The sequence below is a fragment of the Coloeus monedula genome (assembly GCF_965178545.1).
Source record: "Coloeus monedula genome assembly, chromosome: W".
Taxonomy (NCBI): domain Eukaryota; kingdom Metazoa; phylum Chordata; class Aves; order Passeriformes; family Corvidae; genus Coloeus; species Coloeus monedula.
This window is the reverse complement of record NC_138821.1, coordinates 24,341,042-24,363,132: the sequence shown is the minus strand read 5'-3', so window position 1 is coordinate 24,363,132 and position 22,091 is coordinate 24,341,042. Positions and strand designations below refer to the sequence as shown.

The 22,091-nt window shown below is 39.6% G+C and overlaps 1 protein-coding gene across 5 annotated transcripts in view; it reads right to left on the bottom strand.

The window, feature by feature from the left end:
* LOC309584556 (chromodomain-helicase-DNA-binding protein 1-like) overlaps positions 1-22,091 on the bottom strand; it is a 74,061-nt gene that overhangs the window by 26,346 nt on the left and 25,624 nt on the right. For 4 of the 5 annotated variants that reach the window (XM_082300611.1, XM_082300612.1, XM_082300615.1 and 1 more), the window contains exons 4-18: positions 21,349-21,450; positions 19,965-20,032; positions 17,563-17,712; positions 17,009-17,262; positions 8,633-8,858; positions 7,646-7,746; positions 7,212-7,390; positions 6,537-6,664; positions 6,235-6,451; positions 5,537-5,626; positions 4,054-4,244; positions 2,664-2,852; positions 2,328-2,490; positions 555-707; positions 182-253 (exon numbers count right to left, since the gene is read on the bottom strand). In XM_082300611.1, the coding sequence (XP_082156737.1) occupies positions 182-253; positions 555-707; positions 2,328-2,490; positions 2,664-2,852; positions 4,054-4,244; positions 5,537-5,626; positions 6,235-6,451; positions 6,537-6,664; positions 7,212-7,390; positions 7,646-7,746; positions 8,633-8,858; positions 17,009-17,262; positions 17,563-17,712; positions 19,965-20,032; positions 21,349-21,450 (2,283 nt within the window). The remainder of the gene's footprint in view (positions 1-181; positions 254-554; positions 708-2,327; positions 2,491-2,663; positions 2,853-4,053; positions 4,245-5,536; positions 5,627-6,234; positions 6,452-6,536; positions 6,665-7,211; positions 7,391-7,645; positions 7,747-8,632; positions 8,859-17,008; positions 17,263-17,562; positions 17,713-19,964; positions 20,033-21,348; positions 21,451-22,091) is intronic. The other variant, XM_082300613.1, reaches the window with a different exon arrangement.

The window sequence follows — 22,091 nt, the reverse complement described above, 5'->3', positions numbered from 1 at the left end:
TTTTTTTTTTTGTTGCATGGGTTGTAAACCTTATAGTCTCTGCAACAGCAATGGAATTTCAACCTAATATATCCCTCACTTTATTCTATCTTCAGTTTTTGTGCGATATTTGTTATATTTCCTAGAGGAAAAAAAATAAAGCTGAGTAGATAAAAAAAACAACCACCCACTTATACCATACCTCTGAGCCTTCTGCATTAAAATGATCCAATGCTTGTTTCCTCAATTCCCCTTTTATTGATCCATCAAGTCTCTAAAGAGATTGAATGATACAGTTAAAAAGGAACTCCTACTATAGCCTATTCAGAGCAACTTGAATTCTCAATTGCCAAATCAATTGGGGGGGGGGGGGGGGGGGGGGAGGAATAAGAATAATGTAACACTTCCAATTAATCAGTTTAATTTCAAAATACTATTAAGCATATAGTAATCACTAGTCTTCTACTGTACAGAAAAATTAAACTTTCATAAATCTTTCTACAAAAAGGACACTTTTTTTAAAGATAAAATGGTAAAAATCAAGGCTTCTTGGCTACTACCAGCAAAATTCTTACCTGAAAGGGAAACTGACGATACTTTAAATACTCTGCTAGGATATCTAGCATCCTCACCATCTGAGAGAAAATCAGTACTCTGTTGCCACGTTCTCGTAGACGAATCAGTAGCTTGTCAAGAAGGATTAGTTTTCCACTGCTACGTATTAAATGCTACAAGACAAGAAAGTGTGTATCGCAAAGTAAGTTCACCTCAACACTAACATACGCTGCAGATGGTTAGACATTCATTAACTGAACATGAAAGTTTTATAAGCATTTAGTCAGTACTGATCTTGTAAAAACTCATTATAAAAGCTTTAAGTGCTCTAACTGAAATCAACAGGGGTACCGACTAGCGTGTTTTTCAAATAAATGCATTTCTCAGCTCTGGCTCATAAAACAGCATCTTAACATTTCATTAAAACATTAAGCAAATATACTGTGCTATGAGTTAGAGCAGTTACAGTGTAGACTCAAATTCTCTTCTACCAAATAAACAACAACAACGAGACTACTTGACTCCCTTAGCACTACTTGCTCCTCACTTTCTGTCTTTTGAACAGACCTAAGCATTATTACTTGATCCTTTAAGTATTTTTAAAGAATGCCTAATCAGTCAAGTTTTTCTGGCGTGATAAAAGTGAGAGGAATGCTGTTAGTAGAAATCAACATGCTTTAGCTGGGTTACGATGTTCAACCTTCTCAGCTCCAGTCGACAAAACTAGAACAGAAACTCAGGTGGCATGCTGAATTTAATGTTGAAATCATTAGGCCTCTAGCTGAAGAGGCTCAGGATAGAATTTTGGGGAATAAAAAATTGGGAGTTAGGTGCTTTTATTCTTTATGCCAGAAATGAGAAGGATGTATCATTCATAATTAGAGCTAACAAAGCTTATTCAGATGAGCCAAGGAAATCATTGTTACAAGTATGCAATTATTAGCAATAATGGCTGAATGGTTCTGATGAGATTAATTATAAATTTAAGTAGTTAGAGTATGCCAAGTCGCAAACATCCTTTAGCTTTGATAAGCATTTTATAATATAAAATAGCTTGTGCAGTGACAACTTGTGATTTCAATCAAGTAGTTTTGGGAAAGTTTCTACATTATAAACTTCAAAGTTTACAGAAAAAACCCTTGATCTTTCGAAACATTTATGGTGTTATAAACTGCATCAATTATAACAGCCCTTTTATTTGTTGCTGTGGTTCTCAACAGTTTTAGTACAAAGATTAGTTAACCTTCACAAAAAACCCAAACTATAAACCCACAACACAATCACAGACCATCTTTGGTAGTGATGCTATAATTGCTTTCATTTATAACAACAAAACAACCAGACTAAGCTTAAAGAGATTCAGTAGATTACTTTCTGCTATCACATGGACTGTTGGTGTACCACTGCCAGTCACATACATTTGCATTTATATTCAATTTACCTGTTTATTTAACTGCTTTATTTTAATCTGGGTTTAAAATAGGTCTTCAGTTTATTTAGTCTGAAAATGCACAGACTATTCCAAACTATTTCCTTTTTATTTTGATCATAATTCAAGCCAAGGATATTTTATTTAGTATTGATCTCTCTATTATTCAGTTCCAGTTAAGAAACAAACAGAAAGGCAATCAGTTCATTTACCTGCAAAACCCAGGATGCACATTTGATAGAGAACTTGGTCTTTCTTAACATAATTTAATAAGAACAAATAAATTGACAGAACACTATAAAATTATTGCATGCATATTATAGATGTAAAATCACTTAAATTTTTTTTTAAAAAAAGGTATTACCTGTAAGGCCTCCTGTTTATTATAGAATTCATTATCGTCCGGTGGTTTAATGAGGTAGCAATGGTTACAGCACTTCTTGAGTTCCATCATAATGTTCAAAAAGCCCGAGGTACTGCCTTTTGAACCTTTACTCAGGGCTTTATAATTCCTGGTTAAAATCCACCTATGATACAGAATGTGCACAATGGAAATAATTACTAACCATTTGTGGAAATATGAAGGATGTAAGCTCTCAAAATATCAGTTAAAATTGCACTATGAAAACTATTACACTTCAGTAATTTTTATATAGAGATGTCATTAAAAAAACGGGAATTAAAAAGTGTCATTACTTACTTGTAATATTGCTTCTGCAATGCACTCATTTCCATCCTCAAAATTTGTTCAACCTTAGCAGGTAAAGACTTTTCTACATCTTTTTTAACTCTTCTGAGTAAAAATGGTTCAAGTTCTTTGTGAAGACTTGCATAACCAAACTCTCTCCCTTTGCCATGCTCCTCTTCAAAATCTTCCCAGGAAGAAAACCTTCAGCATAGAAAGAATAAAGGTAAAATAATGACATACCATGAACACAGACACACAAAGACCATAAATATACCATGTGCACAAACACAAATGGACTTCTTCACTAGTCCTCTCTGTTTTATTAAATAAGTTTCTGAATCTGCATCGCACAAGAAATTCCAAATATTTTGTCTGCAAATAGGAGAACGGAAATTAACAAACTTTTGTAGAATGAAATTCAAAACAAACTCCTGAATTTTACTTTCTTCAGTGAAAACACGACATTTTACTTTTCAGCATGGAAACACAGGTAGAAGGACATAGAAAGTCCATTATATTTCTCAAGAGCAGCATGAAAAAGTAGTTGTAGAGCTGGAGGAAGTGCAAGAGAACAGACCACATACCTTTTGCAGATTGGATGGACTAGCTGAAATGTGATTAGCCTCTGGTATGTGCTAACAGACTAAGAGAATGCATTTTGTGATCAAATGAAGAATAGGTGCCAGACAACAAACTTAGTGGCTGTGGTGTAAGGTTCTGAAGAAGTCAATGGAATGCATAGCACCGAAATTAATTGGAGCTACAGTGCTTTGTATTTACAAGATATTTGAAAGGAACATGTGCTCTTATTTATTCCAAATATGAACAGAGGTCAGTATAGAATAACATCAACATAGTAAACCTATTCAATGCAAATTGTAAGGGCAAATTGGCTGCCTGAATCATAGAATCATGGAATGTCCTGAGTTGGAAGAGACCCACAAAGATTATCAAAGTCCTACTCCTGGCCTTGCACAGGACTATCCCAAGAATCGCACCATGTGCCTGAATGAATTACTGGATATTGGACATTGTGGTATAATCTTGTTTTCATTCATGGTACTAACACAGAAAAGATTACATCCTCAGCCCCATTCTATTTCCCACAGCAAATCCATATGATTTTCCTTTTAAATTAAGATGAAGCATGTTTCCAAGGTTCTGAGCCACACATCAATCCATCCTTTTTCTGGACTGCCAAAACAGAAAAAGTGACAGCTGCTACCAAAACAATTTATCCAGAGCAGCATGAAAAATATGTGCATCTATTTTATAAAAAATATTAAAACTATTTAACAATGTAATTCTTTATTGATTCTCCAATCACTACAATACTTGACCACAAAAAAAAAAAAAACCAAAACCAACAACCCCCCCCCCCCCCCCCCATCACATTCCTTACTTTTCTGGCATGATGAAGTGCAGCAAAGACCAAAGCTCTTTAAGGGAGTTTTGCAGAGGGGTTCCAGTAATAAGAAGACGATGATTAGACTTAAAGTCTATTAAAGTCTTGTACAGAAGGGAATCATCATTTTTTAAACGATGAGCTTCATCAACTCCTATAAATACCCAATTCAGACCACCAAGGAATGACTTCAAGAAATTGGGGGGAGGGGAAGACATTATACAAGTTAATATATTATGTAATGTCTGACATTTTACATGAGGTTATATATACACCATCACTCCTTTTATTTTAATAAAAAAAGGACACCTATATGTTTTTAGTATTAATTAGGGGTTTTATGTTTGCTAGATTCAACAAAAGGCTCTGCAGGCATCCCAAAATTAAAAAGAAAGTATAAACCAAGTTTATACTTAGTGGGAGGAAGAAGACAAAAAGCTGATCTATACATTTTCAATTGACAAAAAACCCCTAACAAAAATTCACTATTGACTCTGTTCTTTTCAGCATGTACAAACAGATGAAATAGAAAGTCAACAAGCAGAACTTTTTTATTATAATTATCATATGCTGTTAGGATTAACAATAACTTTATATGCTACCATCATGAAGAGAGTAGTAATATAAACATATGTAATACTACACACACAAATACAAAGAAAAAACATGAGATTTCAGAGATGTGAATAACAGGTGTTTGGAGCTATGGCCTGGTTTGTTTTTTCAGTTCCTGGATGACTGTCTAACAGGAAAGTAGAGATTTTGAGATGCAAAGAAATTACTAAAGCAATGTTGTTGCCAGATGAAGAATTGTTTGCAGCTGGTGGATTAATACAATGCTTATTCTTCAAAAAACACTGGCCAGTGGAACCACACAATGCTTATTCTGTAGGAAGAAGAGCTGGAAAGCAACCAGCCCAGTTGTACCAACTTTTACTAGGTCACCAGGCAGTCAGGTATGACAGAGAGCCCCAGAACAGAACACATGCATAAAGGGGAGGGAACATATGTTAATGATTTTGGGGAAATGATTATCATATGTATGCTTCTTCTGGGAAAAGCTATAAATATATATGTAGAACATAGCATATAAACAGGAACTTTCCTGTACTTAGCATGTATTTCAGAGGAGATATCCCCTCATGCATTCAGGCAAAAAAAGAATGCCTGCTTCTTCATGCTACGTTGGTGTTAAGGAGTTTTATTTTTATGGATTTTTGGTAACAATGTGAAGCACAAGCAAACTGAAGAAAAATAAGTTTTACCCACTTGATATGTGGGTTAAGGGAGGGGGCAGAAAGTCTAACCACACATACATAAAATCTAAAAGTGCTTAAAGAAAACGACTTTCATACTTCCAAGAGTAAAGCTGTCATACTCCCCCCATCCCTTTAACAGCCCAGAACCCAAATATGTGCCAACTCTAAAGGAATTTTACATTCTACAAATGATTTGTATCTCCCTGAAGAAGTGTCATTACCTTATCCTTCAGCAAAATTTCATAAGTTGTTAGAAGTATATTAAATTTTAATCGCTTGGTCTGTGGATGCATCCACTCATGAGTTCTTATCTACAAGAAGAATCAAGCAAACTATAAGCTAGAGAAAAATGGTCTTATTGATCAGGATGACTTCAGGTACTATAGCAATATAGATGTTAAGTGACATACAAGAATCTGATCATGAACAAGGAACATAACACGTAAAGCTTTTTTCTTAAAGTTATTAAACAGTGATGGTGGGGTGTTTGTTAGTTTTTGTTCGGTTGGGGTTTTTTGTGGATTTCTGTGTGTGTTTTGGGTTGTTTGGGTTTGGTTTTTTTTGTTTTTAAGCTTTAATGGATAAGGTTCCTTATATTCCTCCTTTTAGGAAACAAATTATGTCTGTTTGGCTTAAATGTTTATTTTATGCACCTAAATAATTGCATGACAAAAGACAATTTATTTTCAAATGCAAGGTTGCATTTTAAATCTTTTATTATTAAGCAAGAATGAAATTTTTCACATTCATTAATATCAGATCAAAATTTATGCTTTTAATTTGCATTTTAACCACATGCAATGTTTCAAATAATTATTTGCTCATTCCTAACCAAAATATTGGAGATTAGCATAAGACAGGAGCATGAAGTGAGCCTTATTTACCACTAATATTTCCAATGATACAAAGAAATACTCACCATATTTCTGCTAGTTATATCTCCTAAGTAAACCACAGCATTCATCTGAGGAGCCCAAGTTTGAATCTCTCTTTGCCAAGATGTCAAGGTAGAAAGCGGCACGACTAGCAAGAAAGGCCCATACAGTTGATGTTCGTGAAACAGGTAGTTCAGAAAAGAAATTGTTTGTATTGTTTTACCCAGACCCATTTCATCTGCAAGAATACAACTATTCCCTCTAAAAAACAAACAAACAAACAAACAAACAAAATTTATAAATGCTTTCAAGTTAAAACCAGAAAGACTAATTTAAAACTACTTACTTGCACCATGAGTGGGCAAGCCAGTTCAGTCCATTTAACTGATAATCTCTTAACTCTAAACCTTCATGTCCTCCAATATAAGATGGTTGCTTCTTTAGTGCAACAAACCTCGGCCTCTGTTTTAGAATCTGTCAAAAGCAAATTGAGCATCAGTCCTACTACTAAGCAAAGTTACCAAAATGTCTTCTTACAGAAACAAAGTAGCAGTGGGATTCTGTTTGGTCACCAAGTCTAGTCTTTATTCATGACAAACATCTAGGCCATATAACAATATCCACCCATTTGCAAGCTAAAATTAGTTTGCTGATCTAAATTCCACAACAGAAGTGACAAGAACTCATTCACAAAGGTTACTTTTAAAACAAATTAAAGTAATAAACAATTCCATCTTTGAATGGCAGTAAAATAAGTAGAAGCAAATATAGAATCATAGAATGGGTTGGGTTGGAAGGGACCTTAAAGAACATCTAGTTCCAACCCCCCTGCCATGGGCAGGAACACCAAAGTCTATTCTTAATAGTAATACTTCCTATGTATATAAATATAGCTATCGCTATTACTGTTCTGGACAGCATTCAAAAATATTTTATAATATGCATTTTTGAATGCATAGAATAGATCAGCTTTTAAAAAAATTATTGCAACTGTATAAATCCATCGAAATTACACACTCACCTTACACTCCTTAAATGGAGTAGTCTTAGATTGGTTTCTGCTAAAATACTCATCAATACACGTCTGAAATTTTTTGGCAATGAGAGCACCATCTTCCCAGCTACATTCTGAATAAGGCAGACCTTGCCATTTGCAATAGTAATCTGGATAACCAGCTGCTGATTTCTGATTTGAATGAGCTGCAGAAATGCATCAGAGATACGAGATCAATATTTTCTTTCTGTATTTTAAGAAAGCACTCATTTTAGGTGATAAGACAACATGAACTAGTTTCACAGCAAAGACAGTATGATAACTTTTCATCAAAGATTTGGTTTTGCCTTAAGCTGCTAGGGATATTAATAATCTAAATTTCTTAACTATAAATTCAACATGCAAGCAATAAACTTGTAATATTCTCAACACTGTTTTCCATCTGGAAGTTTGTCACGTACCAATTATCCTCTCCACTATTTGATACTGTTTATGTAGATCATCTGTAAGTTCCTGCTGGCAGTTATAATATTCCACATCTTCTGGAGAAGCATTTTTCAGCCTGAAACGGGAATTTATTTGCAGCACTTACTACATTGTGCACTTCTAAAACTAAGAAAATCTGACAATTTTAAAGCTCTGAATGTAAGCACCATAGGAATGCTGCTTAGAGAGCTTCTTTGGAGAAGCTACAACTCTGGAATTCCTGCTATAAAACTGTTGCATCTGGCCTAGGTACTTTATCATTGATGACTGAGGAAGCTTATCAAGAGAAATTACTATCAGCTATATCTTGCACAAGTCATGCAGATGATTTACGATATCTGTTCTCAATACAGTTAGTGTAGTTCACATGGCATTTTCACAGAACAGCACAGATGGCTCACTATAAGAATCGATCTTATGAGTCACTAAAAATTCCACCACTGTTAATAGATTATATTAAACATACTAATAAACTGGAATACCATAACATAGCACTAAAATGTAAGGAATTTTTTCATTTCTTGGTTCTGAGGCTTTGACAGAAGTTTGAGCCAAGAAAACTAAATGCTGTAATATTTTGAGTGCTTTAGCCATTTCTGATTTTTTTAATCTCTGCAGCAATTCCCAAAGAACTCTGACCAAAATACAATCAATGACAAAATTAGTAAAATATTTAAAACCAAATCAGAAAACTCACCACCCATCTTGTTAAAACTTCATTTATAACAGACATATTAAAATCTAGGTGCAGAAGCTGCTTCCTTAAAGCCCTGATTTTACAAGATGTGTGAGTATTGTCACTTGCTCAAGTCAAGTCGGTGTGCTCAGAATCTTACAGGATCATAAGGTGTTAGGAAAGCTTCAACTTTAAAGCTTTTGTCTTCCTGTTGTGTACAGGCACTTAAAAACATCTATATTGTTACAAAAATATGCAACATGGAAATACTTATAACAATACTCACCAGCGTTTTGTTTCCTGATCTTTTTTCTTATAGTTGTCCAGTTTCTTCATTCCTTTAACATTTTGTTGCTTCAGTGTTTCCTCAGTTTCCCATGTATTATGGATGTGTGACCAGCCTTTCCATTTAATAAGATATTGTAATTCTCCTGGCTCCTTTGACTTTTCAAACCCAGTATTTGGGTCACCATCTGCCTCAACTGCATAGATGGTGGTTGCAGCACCAGTGGCTAGTAAAGAAATCACACCATAAGGCTCAATGCACTGCCATAAATTAACCAGTAAAAAAACACACTGCAGAAAGCAATTTGTGATGCTCTTATATGAAGATGCAACTTGATTAATTATATCTACAATGCTTATGTCACTCTTCTTATTTGAAGAATTATGATGTAGCTATATTAACACATGCACAAGTATACCAGCAAGATTCAAAAAAAGCAACCAAAAACCACTGCATCTAACCAAGTATTTATTCTCATGAGAATTTTCTTAGCATTCCTAGTCTTTCTAATGATCCTGAGAGAATGCTCCACTAACAATGCTTGCTGTCATCTTTGCTATGTCCTTCTCATCTCTGAGAATATAACAGATATTGGGAATTGTCCTTAATCAGCCTCGAGACTTCAATAGCCTATTATTCAATTATTATTATGGATGCCATAAATAAAATTTACAGAATCAAAGAATGGTTGAGGTTGGATGGGACTTCTGGAGGTCATTGGTCCACCTCTATGCTCAAACAAGGTCACCTACAACCAGTTGCCCATGACCATGTCCAGGTAGCTTCTGAATATCCCCAAGGAGGGAAACTCCACCACCTCTCTGGACGACTCCAACATGCAAACTGGTAACAACAGATGAGTAGAAGGATGAGGTACTCAACAACTTTTTTGCCTCAGTCAAGGCAGGAACTGAGGAGGCAAAGTCTCTCCCACTGTAAGTGAAGATCAGGTTCGAGACCACCTGAGGAATCTGAACATAAATAAGTCTCAATGACCTGATGAGATGCATCCCAGAGTTCTGAGGGAATCGGCTGATGTAGTTGCCAAGCCACTCTCCATGATATTCAAAAAAATCATGGTAGTTGGGTAAAGTCCCGGGTGACTGGAAAAAGGGAAACATCGCACCCATCTTTAAAAAGGGTAGAAAGGAGGACCCTGGAAACTACCGACCTGTCAGCCTCACCTCTGTGCCTGGGAAGATCATGGAACAGATCCTCCTGGAAACTGCTAAGGCACATGGAGGACAAGGAGGTGATTTGGGACAGCCAGCACGGCTTCACAAAGGGCAAGTCCTGCCTGGCCAACCTAGTGGCCTTCTATGATGGAGTGACTCCATCAGGGGACAAGGAAAGGGCTACACATGTCATTTATCTGGACTTCTGTAAAGCCTTTGACACGGTCCCCCACAACATCCTTCTCTCTAAATTGGTGGCCTATTTCATGGATAAGGAATTGGCTCCATGTCCAGATGGAGATCAGTGACGAGTGGTGTCCCTCGAGGGTCCATATTAGGACCAATGTTATTTAATATCTTCATCAATGACATAGATGAACTGATTGAGTGCACCCTCAGCAAGTTTGCAGACAACACCAAGCTGAGTGGTGCAGTTGACACACCTGAAGGGTGGGATGCCATCCAGAGGGACCTGGACAAGCTCAAGAATTGGGCCCATGGGAGCCTCACGAGATTCAACAAGGCCAAGTGCAAGGTCTGGCACCTGGGTTGAGGCAATCCCTGGTATCAATACAGGCTGGGGGATGAAGGGATTGAGAGCAGCCCGGTGGAGAAGGACTTGGGAGTACTGATAGATAAAAGGCTGGACATGAGCCAGCAATGTGCTCTCAGAGCCCAAAAAGCCAACTGTATCCTGGGCTGCATCAAAAGAAGCATGGCCAACAGGTCAAGGGAGGTGATTCCGCCCCTCTACTCCCCGCTGGTGATACCCCATCTGGAGTACTGCATCCAGTTCTGGAGTCCTCAGAACAAGAAATACATGGATCTGTTGGAGCATGTCCAGAAGAGGGTCATGAAAATGATCAGAGGGCTGGAGCACCTCTCCCATGACGACAGGCTGAGAGAGTTGAGGTTGTTCAGCATGGAGAAGACTCCACCCTATTGTGGTCTTTCAATACTTAAAGGGGACTTATAAAAAAGATGGGGACAAACTCTTTTAGTAGGGCATTCTGCTTTTGGCTGGGATAGAATTAATTTTCTTTATAGTAGCCAGTATGGGGCTATGTTTTGAATTTGTGATAAGAAACAGTGTTGATATATCCAGGGATGTTTTAGTTATTGCTGAGCGGGGCTTACACAGAGTCAAGGCCTTTGCTGCTTCTCACACCACCCCACCAGGGAGTAGGCTGGAGGTGCACAAGAAGTTGGGAGAGGTGGTTTGTCTTCCCATTATGCATGATGGGCCCCTGCTTTCCTAGAGGTGGCTGAACACCTGCCTGCCAATGGAAAGTAGTGAATGAATTGCTTGTTTTGCTTTGCTTATGTGTGCAGTTTTTGCTTTCCCTATTAAACTGCCTTTATCTCAACCCATGAATTTTTTCACCTTTTTTATTTTTCTGATGCTCTCCCCCATCCCACGGGAAAGTGAGTGAGCAGCTGTGTGGGGCTTAGTTGCATAGGGCCTGTTGCCATAGGACAAGGGGTAATGGTTTTAAACTAAAAGAAGGGAGATTTAGACTAGATAGAAGGAAGAAATTTTTTATGATGAGGGTGGTGAAACACTGGCACGGGTTGCCCAAAGCGGTGGTGGATGCCCCATCCCCGGAAACATTCAAGGTCAAGTTGAACGGGGCTCTGAGCAACCTGATCTAGTTGAAGATGTCCCTGCTCATTGCAGGGGGATTGGAGTAGATGAACTTTGAAGGTCTTCCAACCCAAACCATTCTATGATTCTATGACATTTGCTTTCCTCCAGTCCTGAGGCACTTCTCCCAGTTGCCATGATCAAAAATTATTGAGAGTGGCCCTGCAGTGACATCTGCCAGCTCCCTGAGTACTCATGGGTACATTCCATCAGGGCCCATGGACTTATGTATGTCCAGTTTGCCTAAGTATTCCCTGACCAGATCATCTTCCACCAAGGGTACATATTCCTTGCTCCAGATTTCCCTGCCCAATATCGGGGACCAGGGATTCCTGAAGACCGGTCTTGATAGTAAAGACTGAGATGAAAAAAGCATTCAGTACCTCAGCCTTTTCCATGTCCTGTGTTAGCAGGACCCTGCCCCATTCAGTAGTATGTCCATATTTTCCTTAGTCTTCCTTTTGTCACCTATAGAGAGGCCTTTGTTGCTGTCTTTGACAACCCTTGCCAGATTCAATTCTAAGCGGACTTTGGCTTTCCTAACTGTATCTCTGCATGCTTCTATAGTGTCTCTGTATTCCACCTTCCATATACCCCCTCTTTGGTTTTGAGTTTTGCCAAGAGCTCCTTGTTTATCTATACAGGCCTACTGGCAATTTTGCCTGACTTCCTGCTCTTTGTGATGGGCTGCTCTTGAACTATATCTCCCTAAACTCATTTTACTACTACCCCCCCCCAATCTTCAGAATCTTATGTGGGGTAATTTTTAATTAAATACAGTCAGTATTACAGCTGAAGCACACTAGCAGCAAGAAACAGGCTCATTTCTGTGAGGAGAGCTAGATAAGGAAGTGGACCTAACCAGATGCAGGGGACAGATATAGAAACAGAGCATTGCAATAGCAAAAGGCATGCAAAATATAAGAAGCCTAGCCCAAAAGGCTTTTAACACAGCAGCAACACTGCATTAGAGTAAGGGGTGTTGGGGTTTTAGTCTAGTTTTAGTTTTTTTTCCTGTTAAAGGAATTTTCTTCCATATGCATGTTGCTAGGGGACAAATAGCTGTACTTAAGAAAGACAAAAAGGGGGGTGGGGCGGGCCTGGCTACTCCTTTGTCTACACCTGGGTGTGGGGTCAGTTCGCTCTGAGCCTCCGGAGAGAGGAGCTGCAGAGAAAGGAGCTGCTGCTTCTTTCTTTCGGCCGTTCTTTCTTCCTGCTGGAAACAACGCCGGGACCCCAAAAGCCGCTTTCCCTGCCCTGCTGGAGACCGGGCTGTGGCTGCCCTGCTCCGCTGCTGCTTCGAGCTTTCGCTACGCTGTAGCCCTGCTCGCCCTGCCTGCCTGGGCCTCCGTGGGGTTTTCCCATCTGGATACATCTCGTCTGCCACCCGGGATTTGTGTTCGTCCCTGCTGCTCCAGCCTGCCGTTCTAGCCTGCCGCTCTAGCCTGCTGTTCCTGAGAGTCCGGGATCGGCTGCCCAGGGGTTTGTGAAGCCTTTGTTCCATCCCTCCCGGGATCCCAGGGCACTGGTGCCGCGTGCTTCCCGAGCTCGCTCCGGAGCGCCCCCTGCAACCGCGGGGGAACCATTGCACCTGCCCTTCTCACCGGGAGCCGCCAGCGCCCCTGCCGGCTGCGAGCGGAACTGCACCCGAGGGGAAATAGCCTGACAGCCGAGAAGGCTGGGACTGGGTTTGTGTGTGCTGTTACTGTCATAGTTGTTGTTGTTTTGTTTGACTGGTTATATACATATATATATATATATAGTAAAGAACTGTTATTCCTATTTCCCACATCTTTGCCTAAAGGCCCTTGATTTCAAAATATAATAACTTAGAGGGAAAAGGGGTTATATCTGCCACTTCAAGGGGGGCTTCTGCCTTCCTTAGCAGACACCTGTCTTTCAAAACCGACAGATCTTGGCGCCCAATGTGGGGCACGAGGGCATTAAGAGAGAGAGGTGAAAAAGGAATAACAGTTCCTGGATAACTTTATTTTGTGTGCCAGATATAGGAACCTTGTTAGGCAGCACTATGTGGTCTAGTTTACCCTGGTTCGGGTGGCATGTGGCCGTGGCTATATTCTTCCCCTTTGCAGCTCCTTACTTGAATATGGGTCCTCTGACTAAGGCTACCATTGCTGTTATCCAGCTTGCGTTATGGGTCGAGAAGGTGAGGAATTCATGGGTTTTTAACTTCCTCCGGAATGTGGGCACATGGATAAATGGCTATCACACACTGAGCACATGTTTTTGGGGCTATGTTAACAATGGTACCTTCTGTGAGGAAATGACACCAGGGGAAGTTTTCCCCCAACCCCTCAACCAGTTCTTTGGGCCCACCCCATCAATTTTCGAAGGGTTTAAATTCCCTCTGAATACTAACCATCTGCTGCTGGTAGGCCTACTCTATTTAGCACTCAAGGATAAGTTGAGATTGGCTTGGTAATCTACCCAGACACCAGCCCCAGAGACTAGAGATCCTGCCCCAGAACCTGACATGGCCCCAGAGAGTAGAGTTCCTACCCCAGAGCCTGATCCTGCCCCAGAACCTGACATGGCCCCAGACACTAGAGATCCTACCCCAGAGCCCTATCCTGCCCCAGAGCCTGACACAGCCCCAGACACTAGAGACCCCGCCCCACAGACTGATACCGCCCAACAGTCCACCTCAAAAATGGACTACCCAAACTGGGTGGGGGTACTGGCAAAAGGGATGCAGGAGATGTGCCAAGAGATGGGTCAGGTGCGCCAGGGGATATGCCAGGAGATGGGCCAGGTGCGCCAGGGGATATGCCAGGATATGGGCCAGGTGCGCAAGGAGATGTGCCAGGAGATGGGCCAGGTGCGCCAGGAGATATGCCAATTGCTAAGGGAATACACCTCCTCAGCTAGTGAAAAACCCTCTCCCTGCCCCAAAGAGGGTGAGTCCGATGGTGCAGCAGTGGAACCCACGGATGTTACAACCGTCCAGGCTTCAGCTGAACCACAAGGACAACCACAGCCAGCAGCAGTCGCCCCTGTGCAAAGGAGGAAGTGTAAGACCAAATCAGTACGACCAGTTAATGATGATGGGCAACCAGGGCCCTCACAACCAGCAGGAGAGCCAGAGCCAGAAATCATCACTGAGTCCCTGTCGTACGACAGTCTCCGCACTATGCGAAACGACATTGCGCGAAGGGGGCGTGAGCCTTATACCACCTGGCTGCTTCGGGTTTGGGACCTTATGGGCATAGGTGTGCAACTGGATAGTGGTGAGGCAAGGTATCTGGGATCATTGACCCAGGACCCAGGTGTGGAGCAGATATTTGTGAGGAAGCCAGGGCCCCTTTCTCTCTGGGAGCGGCTCTTAAGGAGTGTGAGAGAAAGGTTCATTCACAAAGAAAGAATGCAGGAGTATCATCACAGAATGCAGTGGAAGACACTTGAGCAAGGGATCCAACAGCTAAGAGAGGTGGCAATATTAGAGGTACTCTTTGGGAAGGATAGACAGCATGATAATGACCCCGATAAGGTCAGGTGCACAGGACAGATGATGTGGAACCTGGCAAAGCTAGGGCCATCACAATACACCACCTTCATTGCAACGATTGATGCTGATAATACCCGAGAAACAGTGGGCTCTGTTGCCAACGAGCTCAGGAATTATGACAGCATGATCAATGGCCCGCTGAAAGCTCATGTCTCTGCTGTGGTCCAGGACCTCAAAGAAGAGATGAAGGAGATGAGGAAGGAAATGAGGGAGGAGATGAGGAGGGTCAGTGTGGCACCAGTGCGAGTCACAGGCCCCCAAGTCAGAGCCCGTCGTCCCCCTGCTAGAGAGAGAGGGTACACCCCACAAGCTGAGCTGTGGTTTTTCCTGTGTGAGCATGGGGAAGACATGAGAAGGTGGGATGGGAAACCCACCTCTGTCCTGGCAGCGCGGGTGCGTGAACTCAAGGAGGGAGGCACTAACCGAGGGGGTTCCTCTAAGGTGAAGGTAGCCTCAGCCTCCCGTGACCGAGCTGCCAGGTATTACAGAAGGGAGAATGATATGTCGGATCCCCTTGAAGGTACCTCGACCATGTATGCCCAGGGAAAGAATGATAACCAGGGCTAGAGGGGCCCTGCCTCTAGCCAGGAAGAGGCACGGGAGAACCGAGTTTTCTGGACGGTGTGGATCCGATGGCCTGGCACATCAGAGCCACAAAAATATGATGCATTGGTTGATAGTGGGGCACAGTGTACTTTAATGCCATCGGGACATGTGGGGGCAGAACCTGTATCCATCACTGGGGTGACTGGGGGATCACAGCAGTTGACCCTTTTGGAAGCTGAGGTGAGCCTGACTGGGAAGGAGTGGCAAAAGCTGCCCAGGGGTTTGTGAAGCCTTTGTTCCATCCCTCCCGGGATCCCAGGGCACTGGTGCCGCGTGCTTCCCGAGCTCGCTCCGGAGCGCCCCCTGCAGCCGCGGGGGAACCATTGCACCTGCCCTTCTCACCGGGAGCCGCCAGCGCCCCTGCCGGCTGCGAGCGGAACTGCACCCGAGGGGAAATAGCCTGACAGCCAAGAAGGCTGGGACTGGGTTTGTGTTTGCTGTTACTGCCATAGTTCTTGTTGTTTTGTTTGACTGGTTATATACATATATATATATATATATATATAGTAAAGAACTGTTATTCCTATTTCCCACATCTTTGCCTAAAAGCCCTTGATTTCAAAATATAATAACTTAGAGGGAAAAGGGGTTATATCTGCCACTTCAAGGGGGGCTTCTGCCTTCCTTAGCAGACACCTGTCTTTCAAAACCGAGACAGGGGCTAGAGTAAGAATGCACTGGAAAAAAAAGAAGCAATACACAAGCAGGACACTGCATCTCACCAGCTGCTGGAAATATGAAACCCCTAGCATCATCCATAACATTACTTTTAGAAATGCACATGCAAGCACACCACTGAAATTTTATATTCCACCATCCGTTGCACTGTATTGGGACTATTTGAAAATAAATAACCGAAATCACAGTCTCAATGGTTCAGCCTTCCTAACATCATCCTTCATCATTCAGGATACTGGTTAGCTCTCGTATTCATTCCATTTTTTCTTCACCCTCCTGTATAGAGTTTATACCTATCAAATATCAATAAACTGTACAAATAGTGATGTAACAGTATGCTATGCATTTAAGCGATATGGAGCTATATTCCACTTCATTTTTTTCTCTTTCACAGAATCACAGAATAAGCTGAGTTGGAAGGGACCCACAAGGATCATCGAGTCCAACTCCTGGCCCACCCCCAAGAGTCACACCACGTGCCTGAGAGTATTGTCCAAATGCTTCTTGAGTTCTGTCAGGCTTGGTTCTATGACCACTTCTCTAGTTACTTAAGCTCTTCTATGTTTTATTTTATAAGGCTTACAAAAGAAACATCCTTATGAGTAGGAAAAACAAAATAAGATTACTTTCTGGTACTTTAAAACTTCTTTACAAACATCACAGGTTACCTACAGCCGAGAACAATTGCTGTTGGCATTGCACCACAATGCAGTGCAACATCTTAAGAACACTGATAACAAAATTACCTCCTTTTCGGCCAATTCGACTATCCATAAACTTCTCTATAGTTTCAAATTCATCTTCTTCAGGCTGTGGGACATCTTCTCCACAAACTTCCAACAAGTCGTCAGAATCTGTCTTGGTTTCTTCAGCTTCTTTGTAACTAACATTGACTGTTGCCTGGCGACGAGATCCTCTCTTGTCATAGTCATCATCATCTGACGAATCAAGCTGCCTCTTTTTCTGTCCTGCAATCTTTTTGCCACTTTTTGGCTCAATTCTTGAAGGCAATAAGATACAACACAACAGTGGAGTTTCAACACGGACAACTACAAGCCTTCTGTATTTGTTTCTGAATACATGTATTTCATGACTGCTCAGTTACACCAATTTCAGTTGGAGCAGACAGGAAAGAGGTATTCAACACAAATCACTGGTATGATAACATCTTTTGCAGATTAAAAAAAGTTTTCAAGTTCTGTAATAAATATTAATGTTTTCATTTGCCTGTATAGTAGTACAATACTTGATTCCAAATTAGAAATAGTACCAGAGTAGCTAAAATGCAAGACCTTCTTACCTGCTTGGAAGTTTCCGGCTTTTGACTTTGTTTTCTGGCTCATAGTCAGATTCACTATCTTCACAACTGCTTCTCTCTCTATCTTCCTCTGATTCAGAATCAGAACTAGCTCCTGATACTGACCCTGACCCAGACATTTGCCAGTCTTCACTGTACATATTGAGAAACAAAATAGTAACTCACATTAGTTTTCTGGGGGGGGTTGTTTTGTTTTTAAATCAAGCATTCACCACAGGCTTGCTGCTTTAATTTCAACATTCTTCACAGAAACAAAAATGTTATAATACTAATTTCAGCTAGAATGATGGAAAATTATCATGGATGGCTAACAGGTAAAAATACCAAATGGCTTCAAAGGGAATTGAATTCTATTATCAAGAGACAGATGTAAAGAACAAATCAAACCAAAAATATGGATTTCTGTATAAAATGCAGCTTTAATAATTGATTTATTTTGACATGAATAAACCTGACATCCTTAATAACTTTAGTTGGAAAGGTACATATTTACTGGAACTTACCTAGGCTCATCATAAAAACCATAACATTATATTTTGCAGAATCCAAAATTCTCTAATACCTATATCCCCTGTGCCTCATGTGAATAATTAGCAACTTCAGCACAGGAACAAAAAATAATACAGAATCAGACTGGGAAACACACAGAAAGACTTCAACCATGGCAATCAGAGGCACTGGCTCCCAAAAGCCCCCACTAAGCTTCCAATTCAGTGCTTAACACTCATGCAAGATATTATGAGCAAGCCACTTATGACTCCCAGTGGCCGTATCTCTGTTCTCCTGCTTAGCTGAGATATTCTACTTTGCAAGAGGAAAGATGTACCCACTGATCAACAGTATCTTACCTCAGACTCTGTTTGTACAGAGAAATTTAATCTTAATTGCTTGGCTGGGGGTGGAAGAAAATCTGGCATGCATTTTTGAAAGGTTGCTAAATCTTTATACTACTATCTATTACCAGGCTTAGGGGGTCTTTGACCAAGATGATCAAATAGTACTAATGTCCTTCAAAAGTGAAATACTACTCAAAGACCTTTTCATTCCATTTCAGATCAGGAACCCTAAGAATCAGGGCTTTGACACTTCTTTCAATTAAATATGCAGTGGTCCTCAAATTACATTTTCATTGTGGTCAATACATCTGTGTGTCTTGGAAATACTATAGAATCATCTGTTTCCTTAAAAGATTTTTTTCTGTAAGCTGTAAATTAAAAAAACACCCAAACAACAACCTCTCCCTCCAATAAAAGCAGAAAAAAACCCCACCCCAAACCAACCAACTCCCCCACCCCTATGCAAATACACAACTTGTATTTATTTGGAGATATATAGACAACATATAGAACATCACGCTCTTTATGGCTTGGATGCCTTACTAAGTTTATATATAGAAATCAGCTCTGCATGTCAGATAACAGCTGCAAACATACTTGTTCAAAATAGGTATAAATCAAAATTGAAGCACTGGATATATGGGGTTATTTGGTTACTAGTTTATAAACTATCTTTCCTGTAACAGATTATGTTGTTAGGTTTAATCACATTCTTAAGTAACAAAAGACAGAATGACAATTCACTCGAGAAGTACTATTTTGCATAACAGGCTCTTTTTGCCCCCCCCATTTCTTGAAGATATTATATTGACAACCCTGAATATATAGATGACTAAATTAACTGAAGAAGAGGAATGAAAAAACAATTCAATTTCTATACACTGTTCATTAAAAAAATACAAAACACAACAACAACCAAACAAAAACCACAAAATCACAAACAAAAACACCCCTCCCCTGCACACAAGAGGTCACTACCAATGAGAAGGTATAACCTTTTTCACAAACTATTTCATTTACAGCTTAAAATGAGCTAAATTTCAACTTAGGTTTATTGACTAGCCAAAGATGGTTTATTACTGTCAAACCTGTAATAATTGGGGGGAAAAGGTTGCCTCTAAAGTGTTTCAAAATTTGGCATTAACTACGGGATTCCAATTCAAATTTTATCTGAGACAACTTAATTAAGTAATTTCCTATTTCTTCAATAATTTTCAGAGAGGACCTTCAGCTCAAAAACATGCCACAAATAAGACTATTTTAAAAATAAAAAGTGCTGATGAATGTTTTTCAATAACGCTGTAGGTAATACAGTCTCTTTTGCTCAGAAATGAATAGTGATATCATAGAATTATAGAATAATTTATGTTGGAAAAGACCTTTAATATCTATATATATTCCTTTGAGAGTATTTATTTTAACATATTTCAGAATGTTAATCAAAATTGAGAAGCGCAAGACTGTATTTCAGGTGCAGAGAAATTAAGACTGGCTAATTATAAGCATTATGTAGCCGTAACAAAAAATTATTTATGAAAAACATCTTACTCTCTATGATTTTTCTTCTTGGCTTCACTGGAAGAGTCGTCTGCAGAATCTTCACTGTTCGATGGATCCTGCAGATGAAAGAAAGAATATACACAATTCAGTACCACAAAAAGAATGAAGTATTTTTAGTATTAAAAAGATAACTCAGCTCCCACTTTCAAACTGAAATCCTATTCTTCATGTCTTATCCTCTTCACCCCCTTCAGTGTACCCACTGATATTGAATAAGATCAGGATTGTTATTGATTTCATATTTCTCCATCTACAAACATACCATGTCAGCAGAACTCTAGAAACCACTACAAAAAAACTGTTTTAAAATATAATCATTGTGCCTACATATCGGCAGTTTAGACTGCTGCAAGTTAATAAATCAAGATGAAGGTTCTATCAAAAGCCTCATAAAACCTCTTGCCCTTTGAGAGCTGTCTCACCTTTCATATACTCTCACATTTAAATACCACTAAGAAAATTGTTAGAATAGCATGTATGTTTCTTCTCTCTCCACTCCCAAACAAAAAAAACTTAATAAATTGATGAACCCTCTTAAAATTATTTTCCTAAAACCAATCTCATAGAGATTAAATTTAAATCATTTTTACCCTGAAAAAGTCTTCAAGAAAAGAGTATTTAGCAAGACCTATAAACTAATATTTTAACTATATATAATTAACTCCTGTGTCCAGTTTTAATGATGAGCAGCAAGATCTGACTAAAAAAGAGACACACAGTAATGTTGACTTGCAATTACAATGCTTTTTTTTTTTTAATAATGAAGGAAATATGAAAGTCTGCTTTCAAATAAATTCTAATTCACAGTCACTAGAGTCCTTAAAAGATATTCATACTGAAGAAAGTCAACTTTTGTTGAGCCTATGGCTTAGGTTTTAAAAATCTCTAAAATTGAAGTATGGTTCTTAAAAGACAAGAATTCTTTTATAACTGTTACAAAAGTTGCAAAAATCTAGCTTTCTACTCCACAGTGTTTTTGAAAACTTCAGCAGCTACCTTTATATAGAAACAATAGTGGAAAAATATTTTAGTATTTTTAACTGTCTTTATGGAACTCAGAAGGAAGAAATACAATGAAATTTAATACAACGTGACTTGAAAAATTTGTCCATACATCACAGAATATCTAGCTAAAGATATCAATCTAAACTGCTATCATTTTGACACAACTCACCTGAAAACATGCAACTAAATATTCCCCCCATGTTTCCTTATAAACGTGTCAGTTATTCGAACATTACTTTTATAGAATAAAACCAGATTTGTTAAACACAGAGAGAACAGAACTTGGCTCTATATAATTTTATTCTAACATATGGGGTAATGAGAAATGCATTTTTACATTTTATTTACTAACTTATATGTTATTCACCTCTTCTGAACCGCTGTCTGATGAGGCTGCCTTCTGTTGTTGTTGCTTCTTGAGCACTGCTGATCTCTGCACAGCAAGTATACTTGGACTGGACTTCCAAAACTGAATTGGAATTCAGATACAAGAGTCATTTAAACCTATTGAAACTTTGCAGTTTACCACATACTTACTTTTCTTAAGCTGAGCAGCATCACTACTAAGATGAATCTCAATTTTATTATTAATAAAAAACTCACTACAAAATACCACATGCATTAATAATATTGGATAGCATTTTAAAGTAGTGAGACTTCTGTAGAAAGGAATGTTATACAAGAATTGTTGGCACAATTTTTACACTAAGCATAACAATGGTTGTGCAGGCCTCTATTATTAAGATAACTCTTTTTTTTTTTTAAAGTAAATTTTTAAACTTATCTAGATAAGTCCTTCCAGGCCACTTTGCTGATCTATTTTTGCTTCATATGGCAATATTGAAGTACACACAATCACAGAATATCTCGAGTTGGAAGGGACCCATAAGGATCGAGTCCAACTCCCTGCTCCTCACAGGACTACCTAAAACTAAATCATATGAATAAGAGTGTCGTCCAGATACTCCTTGAACTCTGACAGGTTTGGCGCCATGACCACTTCCCTGGAGAGCCTGTTCCAGTGACCAATCACCCTCTCAGTGAAGAACTTTTTCCTAATGTCCAATCTGAACTTCCCCTGATGCAGCTTCATTCTATTTCCTTGACCTG